This window comes from Salmo salar, chromosome ssa29, assembly GCF_905237065.1.
Source record: "Salmo salar chromosome ssa29, Ssal_v3.1, whole genome shotgun sequence".
Classification (NCBI taxonomy): Eukaryota; Metazoa; Chordata; class Actinopteri; order Salmoniformes; family Salmonidae; genus Salmo; species Salmo salar.
Window position 1 is genome coordinate 7481567 of NC_059470.1, and position 24055 is coordinate 7505621.

At 40.7% G+C, this 24055-nt stretch overlaps 1 protein-coding gene across 1 annotated transcript in view; it reads right to left on the reverse strand.

Annotated features, from left to right (window-relative positions):
* Window positions 1–11477: 11477 nt before the first annotated feature.
* LOC106590060 (E3 ubiquitin-protein ligase RNF152) overlaps window positions 11478–24055 on the reverse strand; it is a 112110-nt gene continuing 99532 nt past the window's right edge. Inside the window, exon 2 of the mRNA XM_014180573.2 lies at window positions 11478–16583. Within this exon, the coding sequence (XP_014036048.1) occupies window positions 15468–16109 (642 nt within the window). The 5' untranslated portion in view covers window positions 16110–16583 and the 3' untranslated portion in view covers window positions 11478–15467. The remainder of the gene's footprint in view (window positions 16584–24055) is intronic.

Sequence of the window (24055 nt, forward strand, 5' to 3'; positions counted from 1 at the left end):
TTTTTGAAAAATTTGAATTTTGACATTTATTTGGATTCAAATTTGCCGCTCTTGAAATGCACCTGCTGTTGATGGAGTGCACCACGGGTGGCACGCTAGCGTCCCACCTAGCCCCAAGAGGTTAATAACTACCTACATGTACATATTACCTCAACTAACTGGTGTCCCTGCACATTGACTCTTTACCGTCCCCCGTCCCCCCCGTATATATAGTCTCGCTATTGTTATTTTACTGCTGCTCTTTGAGTACTTGTTACTTTTATTTCTTATTCTTATCCTTATTATTTTAAACTGCAGTGTTGGTTAGGGGCTCATAAGTAAGCATTTCACTGTAAGGTCTACACCTGTTGTATTCGGCGCATGTGACTAATCAAATCTGATTTGATTTTTGATAATGTATTTCTGTTTTCATTTGTAATAAATTTGCAAATATTTCTAAACCTGTTTTTGTTCTGTCATTATGGGGTATTGTGTGTAGTTTGATGTTGAAAAACAATTGTTCAATCCATTTTATAATAATGCTGTAACGTAACAAAATGTGGTAAAAGGGATGGGGTGTGAAAACATTTACGAATGCACTGTATAGGTGATCACTCAGCCACTCAGCCACTGACCTCAAACCACACACATACACGCACACACACACATGCCACGGCACATAAACCATTTTTTGGAGAAAAAGACAAAAATCCCAATGTTCTTCATTGTTATGACTGCTTTATGTTTTCTTATCACCTGTGAGTGCTGCTGCCTGCCTGCTGACAAAAGTTGCATCCCAAATAGAAAAGTAGTGCACTTTATAAGGAAAAGTGCCATTTGGGATGCACATATTCTCCACTAGCTCTCCCTGCTGTGGTTCCCATTGAGACAGAACAGGGCTGTGGCAGGGTTTGACAAACTACCTCCATATACAGTATACACCCTCCTTGTGCCCCACCACCCCCCCATCGTCCCTCGATAACACCATCAATTATCTCCTTCCATGAACAAGGACTGGCTCCACTAAACAACACACATCCACTTATCCACCCAACATTTATTTCCCTCCTTCTCTTCGTCTCTTTCTTTTCTCTCTCTCATTCGATCCATTTTCTCACCTCTTACAAGCTTACAGATTACTGGCACTACCTTTATTGTTTCACTCCACCACTCCATCCCTTCACCCATTCATGCCTAAGGGTTTAATGCCAAATATGGGGGTGTTGGGGGGGTGGGGGGGGCCAGGGGGCGTTGCAGTGGTCTACGATACTGCTTCGCAGTGTTGTGACGTCACAACAGCCTGGGGTTCGATCGTTACAAAATGTGGAAAAAATCTACGGGTCTGAATACTTTACGAATGCACTTTATCTGTTTAGAGGTGAGTAAAGAACTCCCTCTAGTGCAGGGCTGCCCAACCCTCTTCCTGGAGATCTACCATCCTGTGGGGTTTCAGTCCAACCCTAATTTAACACACTTGATTCTACTAATTAGCTGCTCAACAAGACCTTAACTAGCTGAATCAGAACCGCTAAATTAGGGTTGGACTGAAAACCTGCAGGACAGTAGATCTCTAGGAAGAGGGTTAGGCAGCCCTGCTCTAGTGGAACTTGAGGTATTTTCATAAAACATTCTTTCAAATAGGTGGCCAGCTGAGGCAAAATGTTTATCTTTGTCTATTATGGGACCAGAGGCTGTCATAAGCTGCTGGGGCAATGAGGAGGTGGAGTTTTGTTTAAAAGATTTGACCACTTTCCAGAATATTGCTGTATTTCCACCACTCTCAGATACAAAATTCAAGAAGCATGTTGACTTTGCTTCTCTAACCAGAGTAAGACATCTATATTTCAATGTCTGAAGGACTGCCAGTCAGAGGTAGAATAAGTCAATCTAGCCTTACATTTATTTTATAAAATCTTTAAGGCAATTCATGGGTTACCTTTAATATTTTATATGGGGCATGCTTATCTGCCACAGAGTTAACCAGAAAGGTCAAATATTTAAGGGCCTGATCTGAATAGAGGACACACCCTCCCAAACATACAACCCAAGGTCAAAAAGGAAATGTTGCTCATTGAAAGTTCAAAAATGTATCTTTGTAATAATGTGCAGATGCGATTTAGGTAGCTTAGTATCTCTAATGCAGGCAAATGGACAATGGTCACTGAGCTCATTAGCAAAGATTCCATTGCCTGTATACTGTCAGAATGATATCCAAAACAGTAGATTTTTCATGGTGTTTTGATTTGGTGGGTTGCTATAGTTATCAGTTGAGTAAAATGTAGCTTAGTACAAATATCTTTCAGTTTCTCTGATACTGGCAGCTAACCAATCCAGGTTAAGATCACCCAATATTAACAATTCAAATTTAGCATTGTTAGACATCAAGTCAGAAAGGTTGCTGAGAGCAATTGAGAGGGCCGAGGGAGGGCGACAAACAAGGCCACATTTAGGACAAGGAATTGAAATTGCTTGGGGACAGAGGTGGAAATACACACAGCAACATTCAAGTTGTTCTTTATGAATATGGTGACAACCTCACCTCTGCCAGCTATGTCAGATCTATAAACAGTATGTCCATTCAGAGACACATCAGTCTGGCACAGGCGTTTTCTTTTATTATCAAAATGCCCATGATGGTTTGAGAAGCCAGAATTACAAATAACATCCATTTTTTTATTCAAACTTCTTACATTTACATAAATCAGTCCAAGGCCACAGCTGCAGGATTTCAGATCAGATGGAGTCTCTAACACAAACATGCTATGACTAGTAATTAAGCCTCTATATGAAATAGCCATGGGGTTGGCTTGAAATGGTATGGATACAAGATTGCTTAAATCTGTGCCATTTGATCAATGAGGGTTACCTGTTGTGGGCAAGGACTGATATCATCACTTTTTTTGTATATTTTCGATGTGAGCACTCAGCATCCAAGCTCCTCTCCCGTTCGGGTTCTGGCCGACCCTTTTTAGGACCTGCGTCGCTCTCAAAACAGATTGTAATTGTCAATAAAATCCAATGCTTTTTCAGAGCACCATGTGTTTGATGTATTTGATACCATTCCACTCATTCTGCTCCATGAACCAGTTCTCTCCAATTAAGATGCCACCAACCTTCTGTGGTCTCTCCCTCTCTCGCTCCCCCTCCCCAGCTGTCTTTTCCCCCCTTCTTTTTGCATCTCTCGCTCTCTCTCTGAGGGAAAGAGCTGTTTTAATGGAACAAAGGTAGGTAGTTAATTACCTTCCTGACAGAATACCAATACATATTTGATGTGAAAAGAACAGAAAAGGAAGGGATGTGAAGGGAAACATACTAAACAGATAGGCCTACATTTATGTTTATTGATTATATTCAAAAGGAAAGGGGGTTGGTTGAAATATAAACCAACCCAATAATAGTTTAATTGGAGAAGCTTAAGCTGCCTATCAATCATCATTTTTGTGACCAGTGGACAGCTAGTGAAAAATGTGCTCTTGCAACAGTTGCATAGTGTGGATCCCAGCCTATGGAATACAATTTCGAGGGAGTTTCTACCTAAACTCCTCTGTGGTACTGTGCTCCTGTAACAGTGTAGGTTCCGTCCCTCTCTTCGCCCCAACCCGGGCTTGAACCAGGGACCCTTGCACACATCAACAACTGACACCCCATGAAGCATTGTTACCCATCGCGCCACAAAAGCCGCAGCCCTTGCAACGCAAGGGGAAACCCTACTTCAAGTCTCAGAGCGAGTGACGTCACTGATTGAAATGCTATTAGCGCGCACCACCGCTAACTAACTAGCCATTTCACATCGGTTACACTCCATAGTGTCCAAAATGTGTTTAATTTAAAGAAGATCCAATGTGGGTTTTTTATTGCTCAATATAATTTGTGCCGATAAAAAACAGATATATGATCACATTTTTGCTAGACTTAAAGGGGTAATCTGTAGTTTTTGGACTTATAAAGGAATGATATATACCCACTGATTCGTGAAGAATATAACTTATAAATGCTTCATCAGCTTATTTCAACTGTCACACCCCACAAGATCACAAAATATAAGCTTGTTTTTCTCCAATGCTTGGAAACATTATAAATGTAAACAAACACTGTATAGCCTCAAAACATGGTTAAAACAAAAATGTTGATATAATGGATGGTAAATCCTTGCTTTCATTGCTCTGTCTATTAATCTGAGAGTGGTTACATTTCTCCAGGCCCATCCCTCATGTTTTTACCAAAACAGAGGCGAGGTAACCGCTTTGTTATTGTTTCAACTGTGGATTTTCCCTTTAAACAGCTGCAAAAAATCTAGATATCAGTGTCTCCAATAACAACAGAAACAATATGCCTATAGCAAATGCAAATACCACCTTTTGCTAGTGCTCAAAGCATGCCATTCCATGAGAACAGCATTTTCTTCTCAACTCAAAGTAATGAGACCCCCATGACAGCAAAATCATAAACAAAAGTCCTCCGTTTTTGGGTAATGCTCAGGTAAAACAATTTGACTAACCTCTACTTCCATATTTAAGTCCTATTCTTGAAGATCAAGGGGTATTAAATTAATTGTAATGACTGGAAATCTGACAGATTTTGTTTTTTTATGTAAATATATAACCTAATCATATTATTATCTGCAGTAGAAAGTAGTGCTGAGGGATTAGCGCTTGTTGAGGTCGGTTCCGTTTTGAGTCGATTATTAAATAATAATCACGGTTTTCAATTTCGGTTTTGATTATTTATTTTTATACATTAAATAATGCACTATGTATTACATGGGTTGAATGCTGTAACAACACAGAATACATTTTTTATAAAAGTCCCATTATGGTAGTGACTGCCCGTTACTGCTGATAACTTATTAACAATCATTTATCCACATTATGTTAATCAAATATTTAATTTGCTATGTACTGTATATTAAATCGTATTAGGTCTATTTGATGACTTTCTTTTTTCATTCCAAGTCATCATCTTTTAGTAAGGCATACTTTTATGACTGCTGAATACCAACTATCAATCACTTAGATCACATATTTTCAGGTAGAGATACCTCATGAAGTAACTGCTCTTTATTCCTTTCGATCATGCATTCCTTTGTCTCTTCTCTTGGTCTCCTTGTCTGCCCCACACAGACCGGACTAGTAAGCTCGCAATGGATTTTGGTCATTGTAGTTATTAACTACCACATTTTCTTCGCTGAACTATTTAGAATATTGGCCTGTTGGAAAGTACAACTTCCTACTACATCGTACAGTTTGGGCTCGATCTGATTTATCTCTAAAGAAACTATTTGGTTCTCTCGTCAAAAGTTATTGAACCAAGCATGCCATGACAATGAAAATGAAACATTCTGAATCAGGGGAGGATGGAGAACAATTGACACTTTTTTTGTGTGAATTTTAGATTTTTTTTTAAAGATAGAAATCCTGATACAGAATACGCCATTTTCATTGTTATGGCATGCTTGTTTCGATAGCTATTAATGACAGAAAACTGAATATCCAATATAAAACTAAATTTACCTAGGCCGAACTGACCGGCTCTCTAAAAAAGTTATGTAAACCATACTTTCCTTTGGATATTTTGTCCAAAATTTTGAGCAGCTGAAGGACAAACTGCACAGACAACCAGTAGAGTAAACTTTAACATTATATTCAACATTCTGGCTTATATGTAACATTTTCACGATTTTAAAAGGAATTACTTTCAGGCTGTATATACCAACTGATTGTGTATTACAGCCTGATCAATTACAGCCTGATCAATCAGACTACATCCATGGCTAATTTAGCAAAGGGACAATTTTAGCTGGCTAGCTAGCCACCGGAGGACAACGACACAATGAGATGCAACAATTACATTTTTTTCTGTCAATGACTTAAAATGTCAGGTTTTAATGTCACGTGAAATGGCTTTCTTTATATTATTTTTGCCTTTGATATGATTGGTATGAAACCAAATCCAAATCCCTTGACACTTATTTTTGGTACAGCAGGACTATTCACAGTTGAGCTAATTCAGTTTAGCTCAATGCCGATTGGCTATTCATTTATAAAAACTATTTTCAAGAGAGGCCAAATGCTCGCTGGCTTCCCATGCAATTGAATTAAACACTACAGGCGGCAACAATATCATACTCTTTTTGGCCAGACAGCATCAGATACATGGGGTAAACATACTGAGACATTCTCTGTTTTGCTTGCTCGGATGCTTTCTCTGGTGAAATATATTTAGCCAATTGCGAATTGAAAGAAAATTATTGAACACAGAGAGGTGAAAGACAAATCATTTTATTTTGATTATATTTTTTTATTGGTAAAATTTTCTGTGAAATCTGGCTTCCCTTGGCATCCATGAATACACACCACAGCTTAAAAGCCCAATTGACCTTTGTTTGGTTAGGTCCAGCCATTGTTCATAAGAAGTCAAGCTGATGGATCAGGTAGTAGTGTTGACGATAGGGGTTTGTACCAAAAACTATTGTTTGTTATCTCACACTGTCACATGTAATGAAAGTTGCGTATTTATCCCTGTTCAAGCAAGAGTTCATATTATCTTGGCCAGGTCGCAGTTGTAAATGAGAAATTGTTTTCAACTGGCCTAGCTGGTTAAATAAAGGTGAAATAAAATAGAAAATAAAAAAATATTTATGTGTTAGCAATAGTGCTTATTTACATTCATGCTTAGATTGAGTGATTCTTATGTTGGGTGTCTTATGTTAGGTGTTCATATAATTGTTCATAGAGAAACAACTAAATTGGATGTTCTGAGTCCATGTCATACTTAAATGGAAGAATGGAAGAAAACTAACAAATTTAGATTTTTGAGTGTAATTTCCTTTTAATTGCGCTTCTGGCCCTTTAATTGCCCATATTATGAGGAATGTGCCTTCTAATGAGCTGGTCTAGGGATGGTTCTGTACTGCTGCTCATTTCATGGCAACGTTTTCAATTAACAAATAAAAGATCGAAATTGTTTACTTACTAATGATATACTTCTGCCAGGTAAGCCTACTTTGCAGTTAACATTTCATTGAGAAGTTTAAGGGGGAATTACTGGCTACACACAAAGTGCTAATCAAAAGTGCGCACCACACAGACAGACAGAGGCAATATTGTTGGAAATAATTGGCAGATATTGTGGTAGGTTTGGCTTTTTATTAAGCCAATAGTCGTTAACCAGGTGTTGAATAATGTCAATGTTGCCTTGATTAAATAGTAGCTAGGAGCTTGCGGCATCTGATACTTGTGAGATTTGTTTATGACAGTTTGCAGAGGAAACGGGAAAATTGCCATGTACTTTCAGAATTGTTTGGCAAGCTACTCGTAGGTGGGCTGCGAACAACTAGTAGCTCGTGATCGACCTGTTGGATACCCATACTATTTTCTGTTCAGTTTGAGAAGGAGAGCGTGAAGATGAGGACCGGAGGTCAATTTTGATAGCTTGCTACTAATATAATTGATTTTATTAAAAACAATTATTTTCTTGCCCATGATGTATTTTTCAGAGTTACTGACCTCACAATAACCCAGATTCTAGTAATTTACTGTAATGGCTGTCGTCTGAAGATGAAGGAGTGGACCAAAGTGCAGAAATACATCACATAGAATGCCCACCCCACACCCTGACCTAACAAAATAGAGAAATAAAACGGCTCTCTCAGGTCAGAGCGTGACATTTACATTGTTGTGCTGAAACTTGTAGCAGCAGCTGCGTCACAATCAATCTGAAATGGACAGCTCATGGTGGTATAAGTAATTAAAATCATTTTCATTTTAATTAGACTTTACTAATAACAAGAGGGCTTTGTGTTGGAGCCTGTTTCTTCCTATTTAAGCAATAAGTGGTCGGCCTACCTGTTTGATAGACGAAATAAGGCTATAGGCTGCTATATTCTTAGATGTGTCGGTCAATTTCTCCACCCACCATGCACTCTTGAAATATGCTACCTCTGTGTCAGCGAAGGGCTGTTAAGTTAAAACCAAGACTCTTCATTTAAAAAAAAAAATGTTTTATTTATTTAACTAGGCAAGTTAGTTAAGAACAAGTTCTTATTTACAACGGTTTACTCCGGCCAAATCTGTACGACGCTGGGCCAATTGTGCGCCGCTCTATAGGTCTCCCAATCACAGCCGGATGTGATAGAGCCTGGATTCAAACCAGGCACTATAGTGACACCTCTTGCACTGAGATGCAGTACCTTAGACCGCTGCGCCACTCGGGAACCTAATTGAGGGAGTATGGGAGGGTATGCCATAGGTCTCCCTTTTACTAAAGAAAATGGCAAAAAGCACCAGCCTACCACTTGCTATTTTAAGATTTTGCAGAAAATAAAATGCATCCGATTATATAAAGTGATCTATAAAAACGCTTTGGTCTTTGATGCTTTATGTAAGGAACAAGCTGCACAATAATTTGTTTCTTTGACATTCAGAGGCTGACTGCTTGGGAAGGAATCTAATTCTGTCACTACCAATTAATTAAGCTATTCACTTTCTGTACAATAGTAGATGTTTAAACCCAGACAGCTTTTAGGGAAACACTTTCGTTGGGTTAATCCATGGAAAAAGAGTAGCCAGCTGTTGAAACTTACATTTTTTTAGTGTCGGTAGACCTACTCTGTCTGGGCTGATATGATGCGACAATAGATTCATGCAGTCATTTTATTATAATGGAGATCTTTCCACCCCTACTCTAGTCCACGGTGATTTGCGAACTCGCAACTTTCTGGCCCTCAGCCCTGTGTGTTATCGATATTTCTACGTTGCAATGTAATGCTTCCAGGACGATGAACAGTTTCTAAAATTGCGTATCTAAGGCTCTGGTCTGTTGAAGAAGTGAGAGTAAACGGTAGACATGTTCTCTGCTACCCAATTTGTTTTCATTATTATTTTAGGTATAGGAGAGGGTCACTTGTTTTTTAACCAAGCGTTCAGGGAGGGTTTAGGTAAAATATATTTTGCTGAAGGGAGGGCCATCCATTTTCATTTCAGAGGGACGATTTTGTCAATGTAACCCTTATTCTAAATAACGTCCACTCCCTTATTACATTTACTGATAATTACTTTACTATTTCCAATCACCATTATGTTTTTTTTATTTTTATAATTATGGTTTATAATTACGGATGAGAACTGTCTTTGAAGAAAAAAAGGGTCTGCAGCTTACCATGAGGTATTCTATATCAGGTGAGCAAAAGCTTGAGATTTCCTTCCCACTTGAAGCTGCACACCAGTTGTTATTTATAAAAAAACACGCTCCTCCTTTCGACCTCCCCGAATCCGGCGTTTGATCCTGCCGCTACATGGAGAATCCACGGTGTACTACGTGCATAGCGTCATCTTCCAGCCACATTTCAGTAAGACATAATATTTCAGTCTCACTGATAGCAGACTCTCAAACTAAGCTCATCCATCTTATTCTCGAGTGACTGAACATTTGCCAATAGAACAGAGGGGAGCCCTATTTCTCTTCACCTCAATTTCACCAGGATTCCACCTCGTCTCCTGTGTCTATGCCTGCAGCGTTTCGGTAGCCCATTGAATAAATTAATAAGGTCCGGTATGAACAGTGGAACAGCTGAGTCGGAGTTGAAGTCGTATTTGAAGTCGAAATTGAGGTTAGTAGCTGTCGATCTGATGTCCAGAGTGCTTGGCGATCATATGTGATAATAATATGAACTTTCTGTACAAAAAAAGTAAAGATAAACATGATAAATGTCACTAAATAGCTAAGTTGGGTTGGAACTTTTAACATGTCGCCCTTCTCTTTTTGTTAGGCTGCTCTTTTTGTAGGCTAGTCTTTTGTATTCGCTAGTCATTTTTGTTAGGTTGCTACGGTATGTATCCTAGTCTTGGTAGCCTATTGCCCTGTCCGTTTGTCAATTAAAACTTTTATTTAACCTTTATTTAACTAGGCAAGTCAGTTAAGAACATATTCTTATTTACAATGACGGCCTACCAAAAGGCAAAAGGCCTCATGCGGGAACGGGGGCTGGGATTAAAAATAAAAATAAATAAAATACAAATATAGGTCAAAACACACATCACGACAAGAGAGACAACACAACAATACATAAAGACCCAAGACAACAACATAGCATGGCAGCAACACATGACAATACAGTATGGTAGCAACACAACATGACAACAACATGGTAGCAGCACAAAACATGGTACAAACATTATTGGGCACAGACAACAGCACAAAGGGCAAGAAGGTAGAGACAATACATCACGCAAAGCAGCCACAACTGTCAGTAAGAGTGTCCATGATTGAGTCTTTGAATGAAGAGGTTGAGATAAAACTGTCCAGTTTGAGTGTTTGTTGCAGCTCTTTCCAGTCGCTAGCTGCAGCGAACTGAAAAGACGAGCGACCCAAGGATGTGTGTGCTTTGGGGACCTTTAACAGAATGTGACTGGCAGAACGAGTGTTGTATGTGGAGAATGAAGGCTGCAGTAGATATCTCAGATAGGGGGGAGTGAGGCCAAAGAGGGCTTTATAAATGAGCATCAACCAGTGGGTCTTGCGCCGGGTATACAGAGATCACCAGTTTACAGAAGAGTATAGAGTGCAGTGATGTGTCCTATAAGGATCATTAGTGGCAAATTTGATGGCCAAATGGTAAAGAACATCTAGCCGCTCGAGAGCACCCTTACCTACCGATCTATAAATGATGTCTCCATAATCTAGCATGGGTAGGACGGTCATCTGAATCAGTGTTAGTTTGGCAGCTGGGGTGAGGTAGGAGCGATTACGATAGAGGAAACCAAGTCTAGATTTAACTTTAGCCTGCAGCTTTGATATGTGCTGAGAGAAGGACAGTGTACCGTCTAGCCATACTCCCAAGTGCTTATATGAGGTGACTACCTCAAGCTCTAAACCCTCAGAGGTAGTAATCACACCTGTGGGGATAGGGGCATTCTTCTGACCAAACCACATTACCTTTGTTTTGGAGGTATTCAGAACAAGGTTAAGGGCAGAGAAAGCTTGTTAAACACTAAGAAAGCTTTGTTGTAGAGCATTTAACACAACATTTGGGGGAGGGGCCAGCTGAGTATAAAACTGTTTAATCTGCATATAAGTGGATGAGAGAGCTTCCTACTGCCTGAGCTATGTTGTTGATGTAAGTTGAGAAGAGCGAGGGGCCTAGGATCAAGCCTTGGGGTACACTCTTGGTGACAGGCAGTGGCTGAGACAGCAGATGTTCTGACATTATATACTGCACTTTTTGAGAGAGGTAGTTAGCAAACTTGACTTTCAACTATTTATTTTGCCTTGAATACCTAGACTGAAAATGTATACATGTCTTCACCATCAAGTTTGCACTGTGGGCTTACAAGCACTGTAAGTAAAACCATAATATTTCTTCACACTTCTCTGTCTGCTGTTCAACTCTGTGCCCCAAAACCCAACTAACTAGGCTGCTGGGTCTGTTATTCTTAAGACTATTCATTGATTTAAAATAACAAATAATTGTTGAAAAAATAAATAAGAGAAAAGAGTGCTGGTTAATTTCATATGGTTAATTTAATAGATCACTGAAACAGCTGTGTTTTCCTGTCAACCCTGACACAAACAGAAACTACTATAGGAAATGTACATCACTGACGGACAAACACACAAGCAGACTGACAACCCTAGGTCTCCTTCCCTCTCTCATAATCATACAGTACAGGTGTTCAAGGGATAGAAAGGTGAGAAAATGTATCCATCGTTGTGGCCTAATTGGCACCCTCTTCCCTATATAGTGTACAAGTTATGACCAGGGTTCATAGGGCTCTGGTCAAAAGTAGTGCACTATATAAGGAATAGGGTGCCATTTGGGAGACACATTCTACTCAGGGAGGCAGTCCAAAAATCCCCATTCTAATGCTTCATAGCTTCATCAAACGTTGTGTACAGACACCTTTTATAACTATATTATTTGACATTCCTCTTTACCTTCATTTGCATATGAGACCACAACCTCTACTAACTCCATCCAAGCAACATCACATCATGCATTGAATTTTTTAACAATGGAACTATTGGCAGTACAACAGGGATTTCCAACACACTGAGTCCATTGGCTCAAGTCATTTTACAGGCTGTAAGTATTATTACATCAAACAACACTGATCTAAAGCAGTGGTGGCTGGTGCCACTTTAAACCCGACGACAGGCCCATTGTAATGGCTGGAATGGAATACATGGAAAGGTAACTTTCCATTCCAATCTATGAGCCATCCTCCCCTCAACAGCCACCACTGACCTAAAGAAATCCTTTGGCCATTAGACCTTCAGATAAGGGGTTAGCTATGATGGAGACAGACACCCATAGGACTCAAAAGTACAGCACTATATAGGGAATATGTAGCAATTTGGGAACCAAACCAAAGCCTGGCTAGGTGTGAGGCCTTGAGTTGCGTCCATATTAACTATCCACTGGGCACAGATGTTAGTTCAACATCTAGTTTTGATTTACATTTGGTAAATTCAACGTGAAATCAACAAAAAATGTCACCAGGTCATTGGATTTAGGTTAAAAGTTGGATGAAAAAAATCTAAAATGTCTTTACGCTGATGACTTTTTATCAAATCAGTTTTCCACGTTGATTCAAACAACATCAATTCAACTAGTTTATGCCCAGTGGGTACTGTTTACTGCGGTATCTATCTACAGACAATGTAACTGAACTAGTCTGGTTTATTGGCACCATACATTTACAGCATTTTCAATACATCTTCAGTTTATCTAATATAATAATAATCAGGGCGGCTTATGTATCATTAGATCAATTAATCAATAGCTGACAATCAATTGCTCTTTTGCTGACTCATATGCACCACCTCAAAATGTCTGTTACAATAAGTGAAAAAAAAAGTTGTCAGCTATTGAGCCACCAGTTACTGTGTATCGCAGGGGGATGCTGGGACCACCAGCGGCCATGATGGAACCTCTGCATGACCTCTATGCCTGCATCCCAAACGGCACCCTATTCCCTATATAGTGCACTTTGGGGCCCTGGCAAAAAGTAGTGCACTTTAAAGGGAATAGGGTGCCATTTGGCACACACCCTTTCTCTATCCCTCCCCTCTAAACATCAAACAGAACTCCTGGGCTGCTACTATGTTTGGCACTAATGTAACTCCATATTGGACTCCTTAAAAAGCCAGTCAGTAAGTGAGATGGCACAATCTCAGTTTAATAGCTAGCCTAGAAACCCAGTGCAATTATCCCTAGGTAAGAGCTAAACAGCCAATCCCCACAACAACTGAAGTCTCAAATTTCTACAACACCCTCCTATTTCTCTGGCTGTTATTGGTTCCAACCAGGATTTCTGGATTTCGGGGAATGTTGGGAAAGTTATTGAAATTTTGAAAACCTAATAAGGTGCCTAAATAACCCACTGTCTTTAGCACTGATCCTAGACCAGTCCAACCACATATTTACCAAACACTGTCCACCAAGGGTTCTAAACTGCTGCAATAAGAGTTGATTCAAGACCAGGCTACTATTACAGACAGATAGAAGTAAACATGTAGAACACAAATAGAAAGAAGGACAACAAGGATAAATACAATCATTCTGTACATGGCTGCTATACAAAATAGTTCACCCTGTTTGTTTGTTGGTGTTAACACTCAATTGCTTTAATACAGTAGAAACTGGATCACAATAATTTTGGCAACAACAACAAAGACATGGGATGTGTCCCACATTGCACCCTATTCCCTATATAGTGCACTACTTTGACCAGGGCACTACCGGCCCCGGTTGAAGGTAGTGCACTATACAGGGAATGGTATGCCATTTGAAACACATAGAGAAGAAGAGAAACACCGACATAGAAGAGAAAGTATTTAAAACGGTTCAGAAATCAATGCAATTAGCATTAAGACTGGGACTCCCCACCCACCCACTCCTAACCCCTCCCAGCACCCACACTCCACCTCACTGTGAACCAACACCCCCCATACAAACATCAAATATAGTATTAACCTAAAGGGAGATTGATAGTAGAGATAGAGTGTGTGGGCGCTCGTGATAAGCAGGTCAAAGTCATAGGATGCATCCTAAATGGTGCCCCGTTCCCTATATAGGGAACAGGGTGCCATTTGGGACTTAGCGAGAGAGTTCAATATTAAAAGCAATGACCATCTGTTCTCAGTGAAGGGTATTGGGGTTAGGCAAATAATTGTAAGACTCAACAGTAACTTAATCATTATTACTTTAGGCTGGCTGGCTACTGAATACATGTAGTGTGTGCTTTCTGTCAAATATAGGCTGGTTTATATGTATATAGCACAACACACAATCACATATTTCCCTGTTTTTGTGTTTAACACATTATTGATCAAAATACCAACAGATACATACATACATACATACATACATACATACATACATACATACATACATACATACATACATACATACATACATACATACATACATACATACATACAGTACTGCATTACATATTGGAGCAACAGTAAGTAAACACTGTTTTCAGAATGTTAGAGTGATTCTGAGAAAATAATAAATACAGGCTTGCTTCCCAAATGGCACCCTATTCCCAATATCAAATAAAAAACACAGATTTGCAGATGTTATCTAAGGTGCAGCAAAATACTTGTTTTTCAAGTGCACTATGTTTGACCAGAGCCCTATAGGCCTTGGTCAAAATAGAGCACTATATGAGGAATAGGGTGCCATTTGGGACAGAGCCACAATGAACCACCACCACCAGTATTGATTGTTCAGTCCCGTTATGAGCAACACTTGGCCAAAGGTGGTTTGGTGGACTGTACATAGTTAATGTATACACTGCTAAATTGCAGCAAAGACAAAATCAGCCTAGAAGCAGATCTGGGTTTCAATTACTTGAAAAATCAATTTAAAATAAATCTGTGCCTGTTTAAACTTTCCTGGCTTAATAAACCAATAGAAAAGTCCCAAAACGCCAAACCCTGCCCACCCGTCACTCCAGACAGACTCAAGCAATCCCTTAAAGTTTTTGAAAAGATTGTTAAAGTATTTGATCCCAGGTCTGCCAAAAAGTCCTAACACTATAAATTGCAGCTCCAGCTGGAGATATGTACTCAGTACTGACACTTAGCTAAACAACATGATCACTGACTGAAGTAACTCTACTGACCACAGAAAGAAACAGACCAGGACAGATCAGCCATGGTGAATTACCATAGGCCCCAGGTCCATAGGTCCACAGGGTACCCCAAATCAGAGGGAGAGAGTATTTGCATTTGTATCCAGAATAACTCCAAGACAACAATTGGAGGCAAGTTTCTTTCCCTAGTTTGTTCGTGGTTGTCCTCCTCTCTTTCTCTCTCCCTCCCTCTCTCTCTCTCACTCTCTGTGTGTCTGTTGGCAGTTTCTTTGGCCAACCCTGATATGTGTAAAATCCCTTATTCTCGTCATAGTCCTGGCTGAGGAGGGGTGGAGCCACAGTAGGGGGTGGGAGGGGCATGCTTGACATGCCTTCTGGCCCCTCCCTTCAGCCGCAGGAGATGACAGTAAAGCGTTTAGAGATACAGGACATGTTGTGGAGCACGATTCCCAGGAGAAAGAGCAGGACGCAGGCTACCAGGATCACTGTACACACCCCAGACCACGTGGAGCCCTTCCCCCCTCCACCACCACCTCCCCCAACTCCCCTTCTCTCTGTCTCCTCCAGGCCTTCGAGACTCATCCCCAGACCCAGGGGCTGCAACTCAGGCATAGCCACCACCGCCACATCCACCTTCTGCTGCCCACTGCCACCTGGCAAGAACCGGCAGCCCAGTTCGCCTGGTAACAGTGCCCTGTCCTTGGCAACAGGCAGGGGCAGCATGTAGCAGCCATTGCTAGGCAGGCGGATAAAGACCGGCGTGTGCTCGGAGGCGTGCGGAATGGCGATAACGGTGATGATGTCGGGGTCGTCGGGGAGCTGGGAGACGGAAAAGCCGGCGGGGAGTTTGGTGACGCCACGGCACCAGGGGCATCGGATCTCTTTCTGGCTGGACCTCATCTGGGTCAGGCACACGGAGCAGCACGTGTGTCTGCAGTCCAGCAGCTTGGGCCTCCGCCGCGGGCTGTAGTAGTTAAAACAGATCTGACACTCCAAGATGGAGTCCTGAGAGAGAGACAGAGTCTCCATTTTGTTATGGATTGTTATTATGGGTCCTTGATAGCCTGGTCGAGCAGACTGACCGTTGCGCTCACGTTTCGTTTCAGTTACTATTAACAGAATGGGCTGGTTTCACAAGGCTAGTTTCAGAAGGAGAGAACGTGCTCAACTCTTATCCTCTTGCGTAAACAAATGAAAAGGTGCTTGGAACCCTTTGTTGTAAAAGGCTGGTGTTTTTGTGTACTGCAACACAAACCAGGATGACAAAGAAGAATGTCTCTTATTATTTGACTGTATTAGCAGAAAGCCAAATAGTATCAAGATCCTCTACACGGGGCTTGAATCCTCCTCAGAGCAAAGCTGCGCTGTTTAAGTATGTAGCCTCTCCTGTGCTCTCCTCTCCTGTGCTCTGCTCTGCATCCCTCCGTGTGTGTCCTTCCACCCACCCGCCGTCTCAGTGTCGGTGTGATGTCACAGGACGATCAAGGTCACATGGTGGTTCATCTGTGAAACAAGAGAGAAGACAGCAGTTTTAATGGGCTGAAGAGAACCATGAGTCAGAGAGGGTTCAGCTGTTAGAGCAGCTTACCGATCAATGTACCTCTACACAGCCAATCTGTAAATAGCACACCCAACTACCTCATCCCCATATTGTTATTTATCTTCTTGCTCTTTTGCTCCCCAGTATCTCTACTTGCACATCATCAACTGCACATCTATCACTCCAGTGTTAATGCTAAATTGTAATTATTTCACCTCAATGGCCTATTTATTACCTTACCTCACTAATCTGCTACATTTGCACAACTGTACATAGATTTTTCTATTGTGTTATTGACTGTACGTTTGTTTATGTGTAACTCTGTGTTATTTTTGTCTCACTGCTTTGCTTTATCTTGGCCAGGTCGCAGTTGTAAATGAGAACGTGTTCTCAACTGGCCTACCTTGTCAAATAAAGGTGAAATAAAAAAATAAAAAATAAAAGTGTGTGCTTGTGTAGAAGTGGGCATCACTTCTAAGAGCAGGAGCATGGCATGGGCAGAGTAGCGGACATGTTGGCTTTGTGTGTGTTCCAAATAGCACCTTATTCCAAATATAGTGCACTACTTAGATATAGATGCAGTGCCTTAGACCGCTGCGCCACCCGGAGCCCCAAGTGAGTCATTCCATGTCATTTCAGCAAGCCATAACACCCACCATCTCAGATTGTTCTGAAATTGTTCCTGTACTTAGAGATAAGGTAAGATTGGCATTTCTGAAACATTATTTTGTTTAAATTTGAAATGATTTCAGGGAAATATAGCTAATTGATTGCACCCATTGCCCATTTTAATTTATAGGATTCAGATAATATTAAATAATTATAATACCCAACATCCGATTTGGAACAAACTTCATCCTACCAATGAGTAAGGCATGAGGAATAAAAACATTTGTCAAAAGCAACCCACGGCAATCCCATCTCAACAACCAGTATACAGTATCAGTTCTCTATGCTTGACAAGTATTATAAAGATGCAGTTTGGAGCATTGCTTCTTTAGACTATGTAATGTATTCCCTGTGAATCTGATGTTTTTTTCCCACTGTTCAGAGAAATTAGTCATTGAAGTCGTCTGCATTATTTACCATAAAGAAGTGTGGAAGTATCAGATTTGGATCACTAGATGCTGCTGTTGCTGCTATACCACCACTTTTTCATCCATTTTGTTTGGGCTCTTAAGTGTTTATTAAACAGATCACAACATTTCTTTGCAACTTTGGATTGAAAACCAATAGATTTTGCTCATGTTGAAAATAGATTGTGTGGTCATCCTCACAATTCAAGCCAGTCCTCCATGAAAGCAAATTACCTTGTCCTTCTCTTAGCAGCCTGGTTTCATGGAGGACTTGAAATGTGAGGGTGAACGCCCAAAGTTGCAAAGGAAATGTTGTGATCTGTTTAATACCCCATTAGTTTGCACAGGCTCTGTGAAGGTTTTTTTGGTTTTTCTTACTCTCACACTTCATCGTGCATAATCGTATGAGCCATGTTAGTTAATCCATGTACATTTGCAGATGATTAGGTTCTGTCAAAATATTGCTGTTAAAATGCTAATGAGGCCCTTTTCCCGACGCTTTATTTTCCTGTGAGTTGGGAGTGTGAAATGAGGTTTGGACTCAAAGTAAATTGAGATTTGTCTTTTGTCTTCCATGTCTAAGCCTTATAGGGACACTGTAGCTTGTACGGTATTGGCCACATGTCTTAGTAACTGAGGTAGTGTCTACAGTTGACCCTTACATGCAACTTCTGCTATCAGAAAACAAATATTGCATTGAAAAGAAGGGTCTAGATGCACAAACGTCGCTTTGTGGTCTGATTGTGTTCAGATCTGGCTGACCACTTCATGACATGGTCAGGGATGCATTGTGTGCAGACTTCTCCTTAGTCTGGATGCAATCAGGCTACCGAAACCGCATACAGTAGGAGACTTCATCAGCACTCCTCCCACAAGTCTCCAGAAAAATTGTGGTTTGGGACCGAGAGGCACCTTTTCATTATAACATTGTGTCACGGTTGTCGTCTGGAATGGAGGACCAAAACGCAGCAGGAATGTGGATGCTCATCTTGATATTTATTTGAAATCAAAGTGAACACCAAAATAACAACGAACGATCAACAAAACAGTCTTGTAAGGCTCACACAGGCAAAACAAGAAACAATCTCCCACAAACACTAAACCAAACAATTACCCATATATAGGACTCTCAATCAGAGGCAACAAGAAAGCACCTGCCTCCAATTGAGAGTCCAACCCCCCATTAACCTAAACATAGAAATATACCAACACAGAAAGAACACAGAAGTACAAAACATAGAGCATAAACCAAAACCCGGAATTAATAAATCAAACGCCCTACTAAATAGACCACCACCCCAAACCAAATAAAACAAATACCCTCTGCCACGTCCTGACCAAACTACAATAACAAATAACCCTTATACTGGTCAGGACGTGACATATTGGAGGAAATACGTTCCTATCGTGTGAGGAACGTGTTTGCTGGCCTGAAATGCTAGCCAGCTCGCTAATATTTAGAACGTTTTTTGGTTTAGCTAGAGTTATGCTAACAAATTTCCGTTGCTTGCTAGCTTGCTGGTTAGCTACAGAGGTTAGCTGGCTAATTAGCTACAGTTGTTAGCTACATTTACATTTACATTTTAGTCATTTAGCAGATGCTCTTATCCAGAGCGACTTACAGCAGTGAATGCATACATTTCATTTCATGCATTTATTATTATTATTATTTTATTTTTCAACAGCTACTGCCATGAGTTGCTGTTGTGTTATTATCATATTTTGCCTGTTCCACCATTTGTAGAATGCATACTGGCATTTCAATATAGTGTGAGAAAAGAGAATTTGGACACACTGTTGAAACATTTAAATGTAAGTGTAGACACATTCAGAATTCCATGATCAGAACTCTATGATCAGAATACTAAAGCTGCACGAACTGTCAAGCCTAAACACGGTCTGACAGAAGGAGAGTGACATGGAACAAGGGTACTCTGTGAAACCATTACATTTTCAAGGTGACCATAGATCAACCTGCTCCTGATCAACCTGCTCCTGAAGAGCTACCCTCCTGTAGGTTTTCGCTTTAACCCCAGTTGTAACTAACCCGATTCGTCTTATTAACCAGTTAATTACTAGAATCAGGTGTGCTAGATTTGGGTTGGAATGACAACCTACAGGATGGTAGCTGTCCAGGAACGAGGTTGGAGAGCTCTACAGTCATGTCAACAGTATTGCCAAATTAGATCTTGTCAGGTTAAACCCCTCAGCTCTTACACCCGTTTGTTCCCACGTTGTAATGGACTTGCAGCCATTGTGAAGACGTCCATGTGGAAAAGACAGTTGTGTCCCAAATGGCATCTCATTCCCTATGGGCCCTGTTCAAAAGCAGTGCACTAGTTAGGGAATAGGGTGCCATTTGGGATACAAAGGTGTCTGAATTGTTAGGTTGCTAAATCCACTGTTAACACAACCCATTTGGAGTGGTTTGCACTCTTTTCTTCTCTCCCTCAATCCCTTCCCAGGCAAAATGCATCTTTCTGAGTTGGTCCTGACGCGATACCCGCTTCTCTCCTCACTAGCCGTGTGACCTAGTTTCTCTAAATAATTCTGCGTTCTCTACCACCATGTCAAAGTCAAGTCAAATGCAGAAGAATCTGTAATTTTATAGTTGAAGGGGATGAGAGAGAGGGCAGAGAGACTGATGGAGAAGAAGAGGGAGAGAAGAGGCAGATGAAGAGAGCCCTGCCTTTGAGGGGTAAGACAACCAGGGGTATTAGTAAAAACCCTTCCTAAAATAAGGATTAGCTTTGATCTGGCAGAAATTCTTTGTGATTCAATATTCCCATACACCCACTCTTCCACTCTTCTCTCCTTACCTCCTTCATCCGCTTCCCTCTCCCCACTATTCTCTGTTATTTACCCTGTCTCTTGCTCCCTTTCTCTGACATTATAGTTCTGACTCATTTTCACATTACACCTAGTGTGGGAGAGAACACACCTCACTGTCACTGAACAGAAATATAGTAGCTATGACAAATCTAATTCCTAAACATCCTCTAGAAAACCCTCAAAAGCAACTGTGAATGAATTTTAAAAAGTCTTAATATATACCAAGGGTTGGTCCATCATATCATATGACTGTACAAGGAAGGGAATATAATTTAGTAATGATGGTGAGTGCCCTACTCGTGCCCCCTGTCCCCTCTTCACAGACCTTCTGGCCCCTGGGACCATCTGAAAGGACAGAGACACTCCCTCAGCTGAGAGGGGCTGTAACACACAAACACACTCTCTGTCCCTCTAGTCTCCCCTGTCTCGCTCCACAGCAAGCACAATCGGCAGAGGGAGAAAGTTCACTCCTCCTCACTGACAGCTGTTGAAAATAACCAGGGACACACACACACATTCTCAAAAATGATAAACTTGTTGGAGCAAGTCAGAGAGGGAGGTGAGGAATGTACCAGGGGAGGAGGAAGACAAAAAAAGAGAGGAGAGGAAGGAAAAAGAAACCCAGGTACAGAGGACCAAGTTTGAGTCCAAATGGCACACTATTTCCCTTATTCGCCAAATGCTTCGTAAACAACAGGTGTAGACTAACAGTGAAACGCTTACTTACGGCCCCCCTAACAATGCAGAGAGAAAGAAAATAGAGAAATAGAAAAATAAAACACGTAATAATGAATACACAATGAATAATGATAACTTAGCTATATACTCAGGGTACCAGTACTGAGTTGATGTGCATGGGTACGAGGTAATTGAGGTAGATAAGTACATATAACTAGGAATAAAGTGACAGATAATTAACAGTAGCAGCAGCGTCTGTGATGAGACAAAAAAACGGTGCAAAAAAAGGACTATCAATGCAGATGGTTAAATAGTTAACCAAATAGCTACCCAGACTAACTATACTGAACAAAAATAGAAACGCAACATGCGACAATGTCAAGATTTTACTGAGTTACAGTTCATATAAGGAAATCAGTCAGTTTAAATAAATTCCTTAGGCACTAATCTATGGATTTCACATGACAGGGCAGGGGCGCAGCCATGGGTGGGCCTGGGAGGGCATAGGCCCACCCACTTGGGAGCTAGGCCCAGCCAATCAGAATGAGTTTTTACCCACAAAAGGGCTTTATTACAGACATAAATGCTCCTCAGTTTCATCAGCTGTCTGGTCTCATACGATCCTGCAGGTGAATAAGCCAGATGTGAAGGTCCTGGGCTGGCACGGTTACACGTGGCCTGCGTTTTTTAGTCCGGTTGGATGTAATGCCAAATTCTCTAAAATGACGCTGGAGGCGGCTTATGGTAAAGAATTTAACTTTCAATTATCTGGCAACAGCTCCGGCGGACATTCCTGCAGTCAGCATTACAATTGCATGCTCCCACAAAACTTGAGACATCAGTGGCATTGTGTTGTATCACAAAACTGCACATTTTAGAGTGGCCTTTAATTTTCCTCAGCACAAGGTAATGTTCATGCGGTTTAATTAGCTTATTGATATGTCACACCTGTCAAGTGGACGGATTATCTTGGCAAAGTAAAAATCCTCACTAACAAGGATTTAATAAAATTTGTGCAGAACATTTGAGAGAAATATGTTTTTTGTGCGTATGGAACACTTCTGGGATCTTTTATTTCAGCTCATAAACCATGGGACCAACACTTTATATTTTGTTCAGTATATTTAGCAGACTTATGGCTTGGGGGTAAAAGTTGTTCAGGGTCCTGTTGGTTCCAGACTTGTGCATCGGTATCGCTTTCTGTCAGGTAGCAGAGAGAACAGTCTATGACTTGGGTGGCTGGAGTCTGTCAATTTTTAGGGCCTTCTTCTGACACCGCCTGGTATAGAGGTCCTGAATGGCAAGGAGATTGGCCCCATATGTGTAAAGTGCCTTGAGGTGTGAACGACTTAACACAGGAGTTGCCACTTACTTACAGGTACTAAGAATAAAAACTCTGGCAGAGAGTCACAAACTCTTACTCTCTGTACATTGAAGCTAGGAGGTTAGTTGACATTACATGTCATGAGGCTAGGTCTAGGACAAACCCTTGACTGAGTTATCAAGTACTTTTATGCTCCACACTCACGCCTATGTTAATCCTCCACTCAACAATTAATCTCAATTACACTCCATTTGTCTTATACATCGCAAGTTAAAGCACACAGGCGAACAGAGAAGAGGCATCTCGATTATGAAAAGTGTATGTGTGTTTGTGTGTGTCCAGGACAGATGGAATCCCTGATAGAGGCCTGTGCAGCAGACCGCTGTAGGACACATTATGCCAATTTCCAGCTTGAGGAGCCAGTCTCCATCAGCACACACACACACGCGCGCGCACACAGAGTCCCCATCAGCAGTACGAGAGCCTGCCAGGCATCGGTACTATATGGGCTCTGGCCCACACACCCACATGAGTGTGACCAACACATACACACTCCACTACCTCTGGAATACATCAGTGAAACAGCTGAAGAGGCGGAGTGTGTGTGTGTGTGTGTGTGTGTGTGTGTGTGTGTGTGTGTGTGTCCTGGAGAGGGAGATGATCATAAATCTCTTGAGGAGCTTGCATCTCCTCCAACGCCAATATTTGACAAGTTTCTTGGCTACCTTTCCTTTCTTATGAACACATCCCAGTGGAAAACTGGACAGACTAGATACAACAATAGAGCCATACTTATTAATTGAATGTCTCAGCTGGCTAAATTTCCATTGAAATTTCCATAGAAAAATAAGAAATAATGTGGCGTTAATCATTTGAGAAAGTGGTCTTTCTGAGGATAAACAATGTTATCATAACTGTGCTGTCCACACAAAGGAAATGCTTACCTTGTAAATGTATAAATACTGTAGTGTTTTTGCGGAATTTACTGTAGTATTCAGTGTAGTGTTTTTGTGGACTAAAGACAGCAATTCATGTATTGTTTAGTGTTGTGTTGTGTAGTGGCTTTGCTGGCATGCATAAAACTTAATTTATTTTGCTCCAACAAGATTTACATGCTAAAATCGCCACTGTTCTATAGTCAGTACTACACATGATCGAGGGATAAGAGTGTGTATCATAGTATTCTACAGTGTACTACAATAATATATAGTCAGTACTACACATGATTGAGGGATAATATAGTGTGTATTATAATATTCTACAGTATACTACAGTTTAATTCTATAGTAAGTACTGTAGTATTGTATAGTAAACTGTAGTATATTTTCATGTAGGAATTTCCAATTGAGCGGATATTAGCTGAGCTATTAGTGCTTTTTGAGGTCGATTCGGTTTGATATTTTTTTTTAAAGAAGAATGACATTACAATGATTTTATAGCTTTTTGATGGAAATTCTACAGCTGAAAATTGTGAACACTCAATTGCCAAAACATTGAAAATATTCCATTGTCAGATCAACATTGA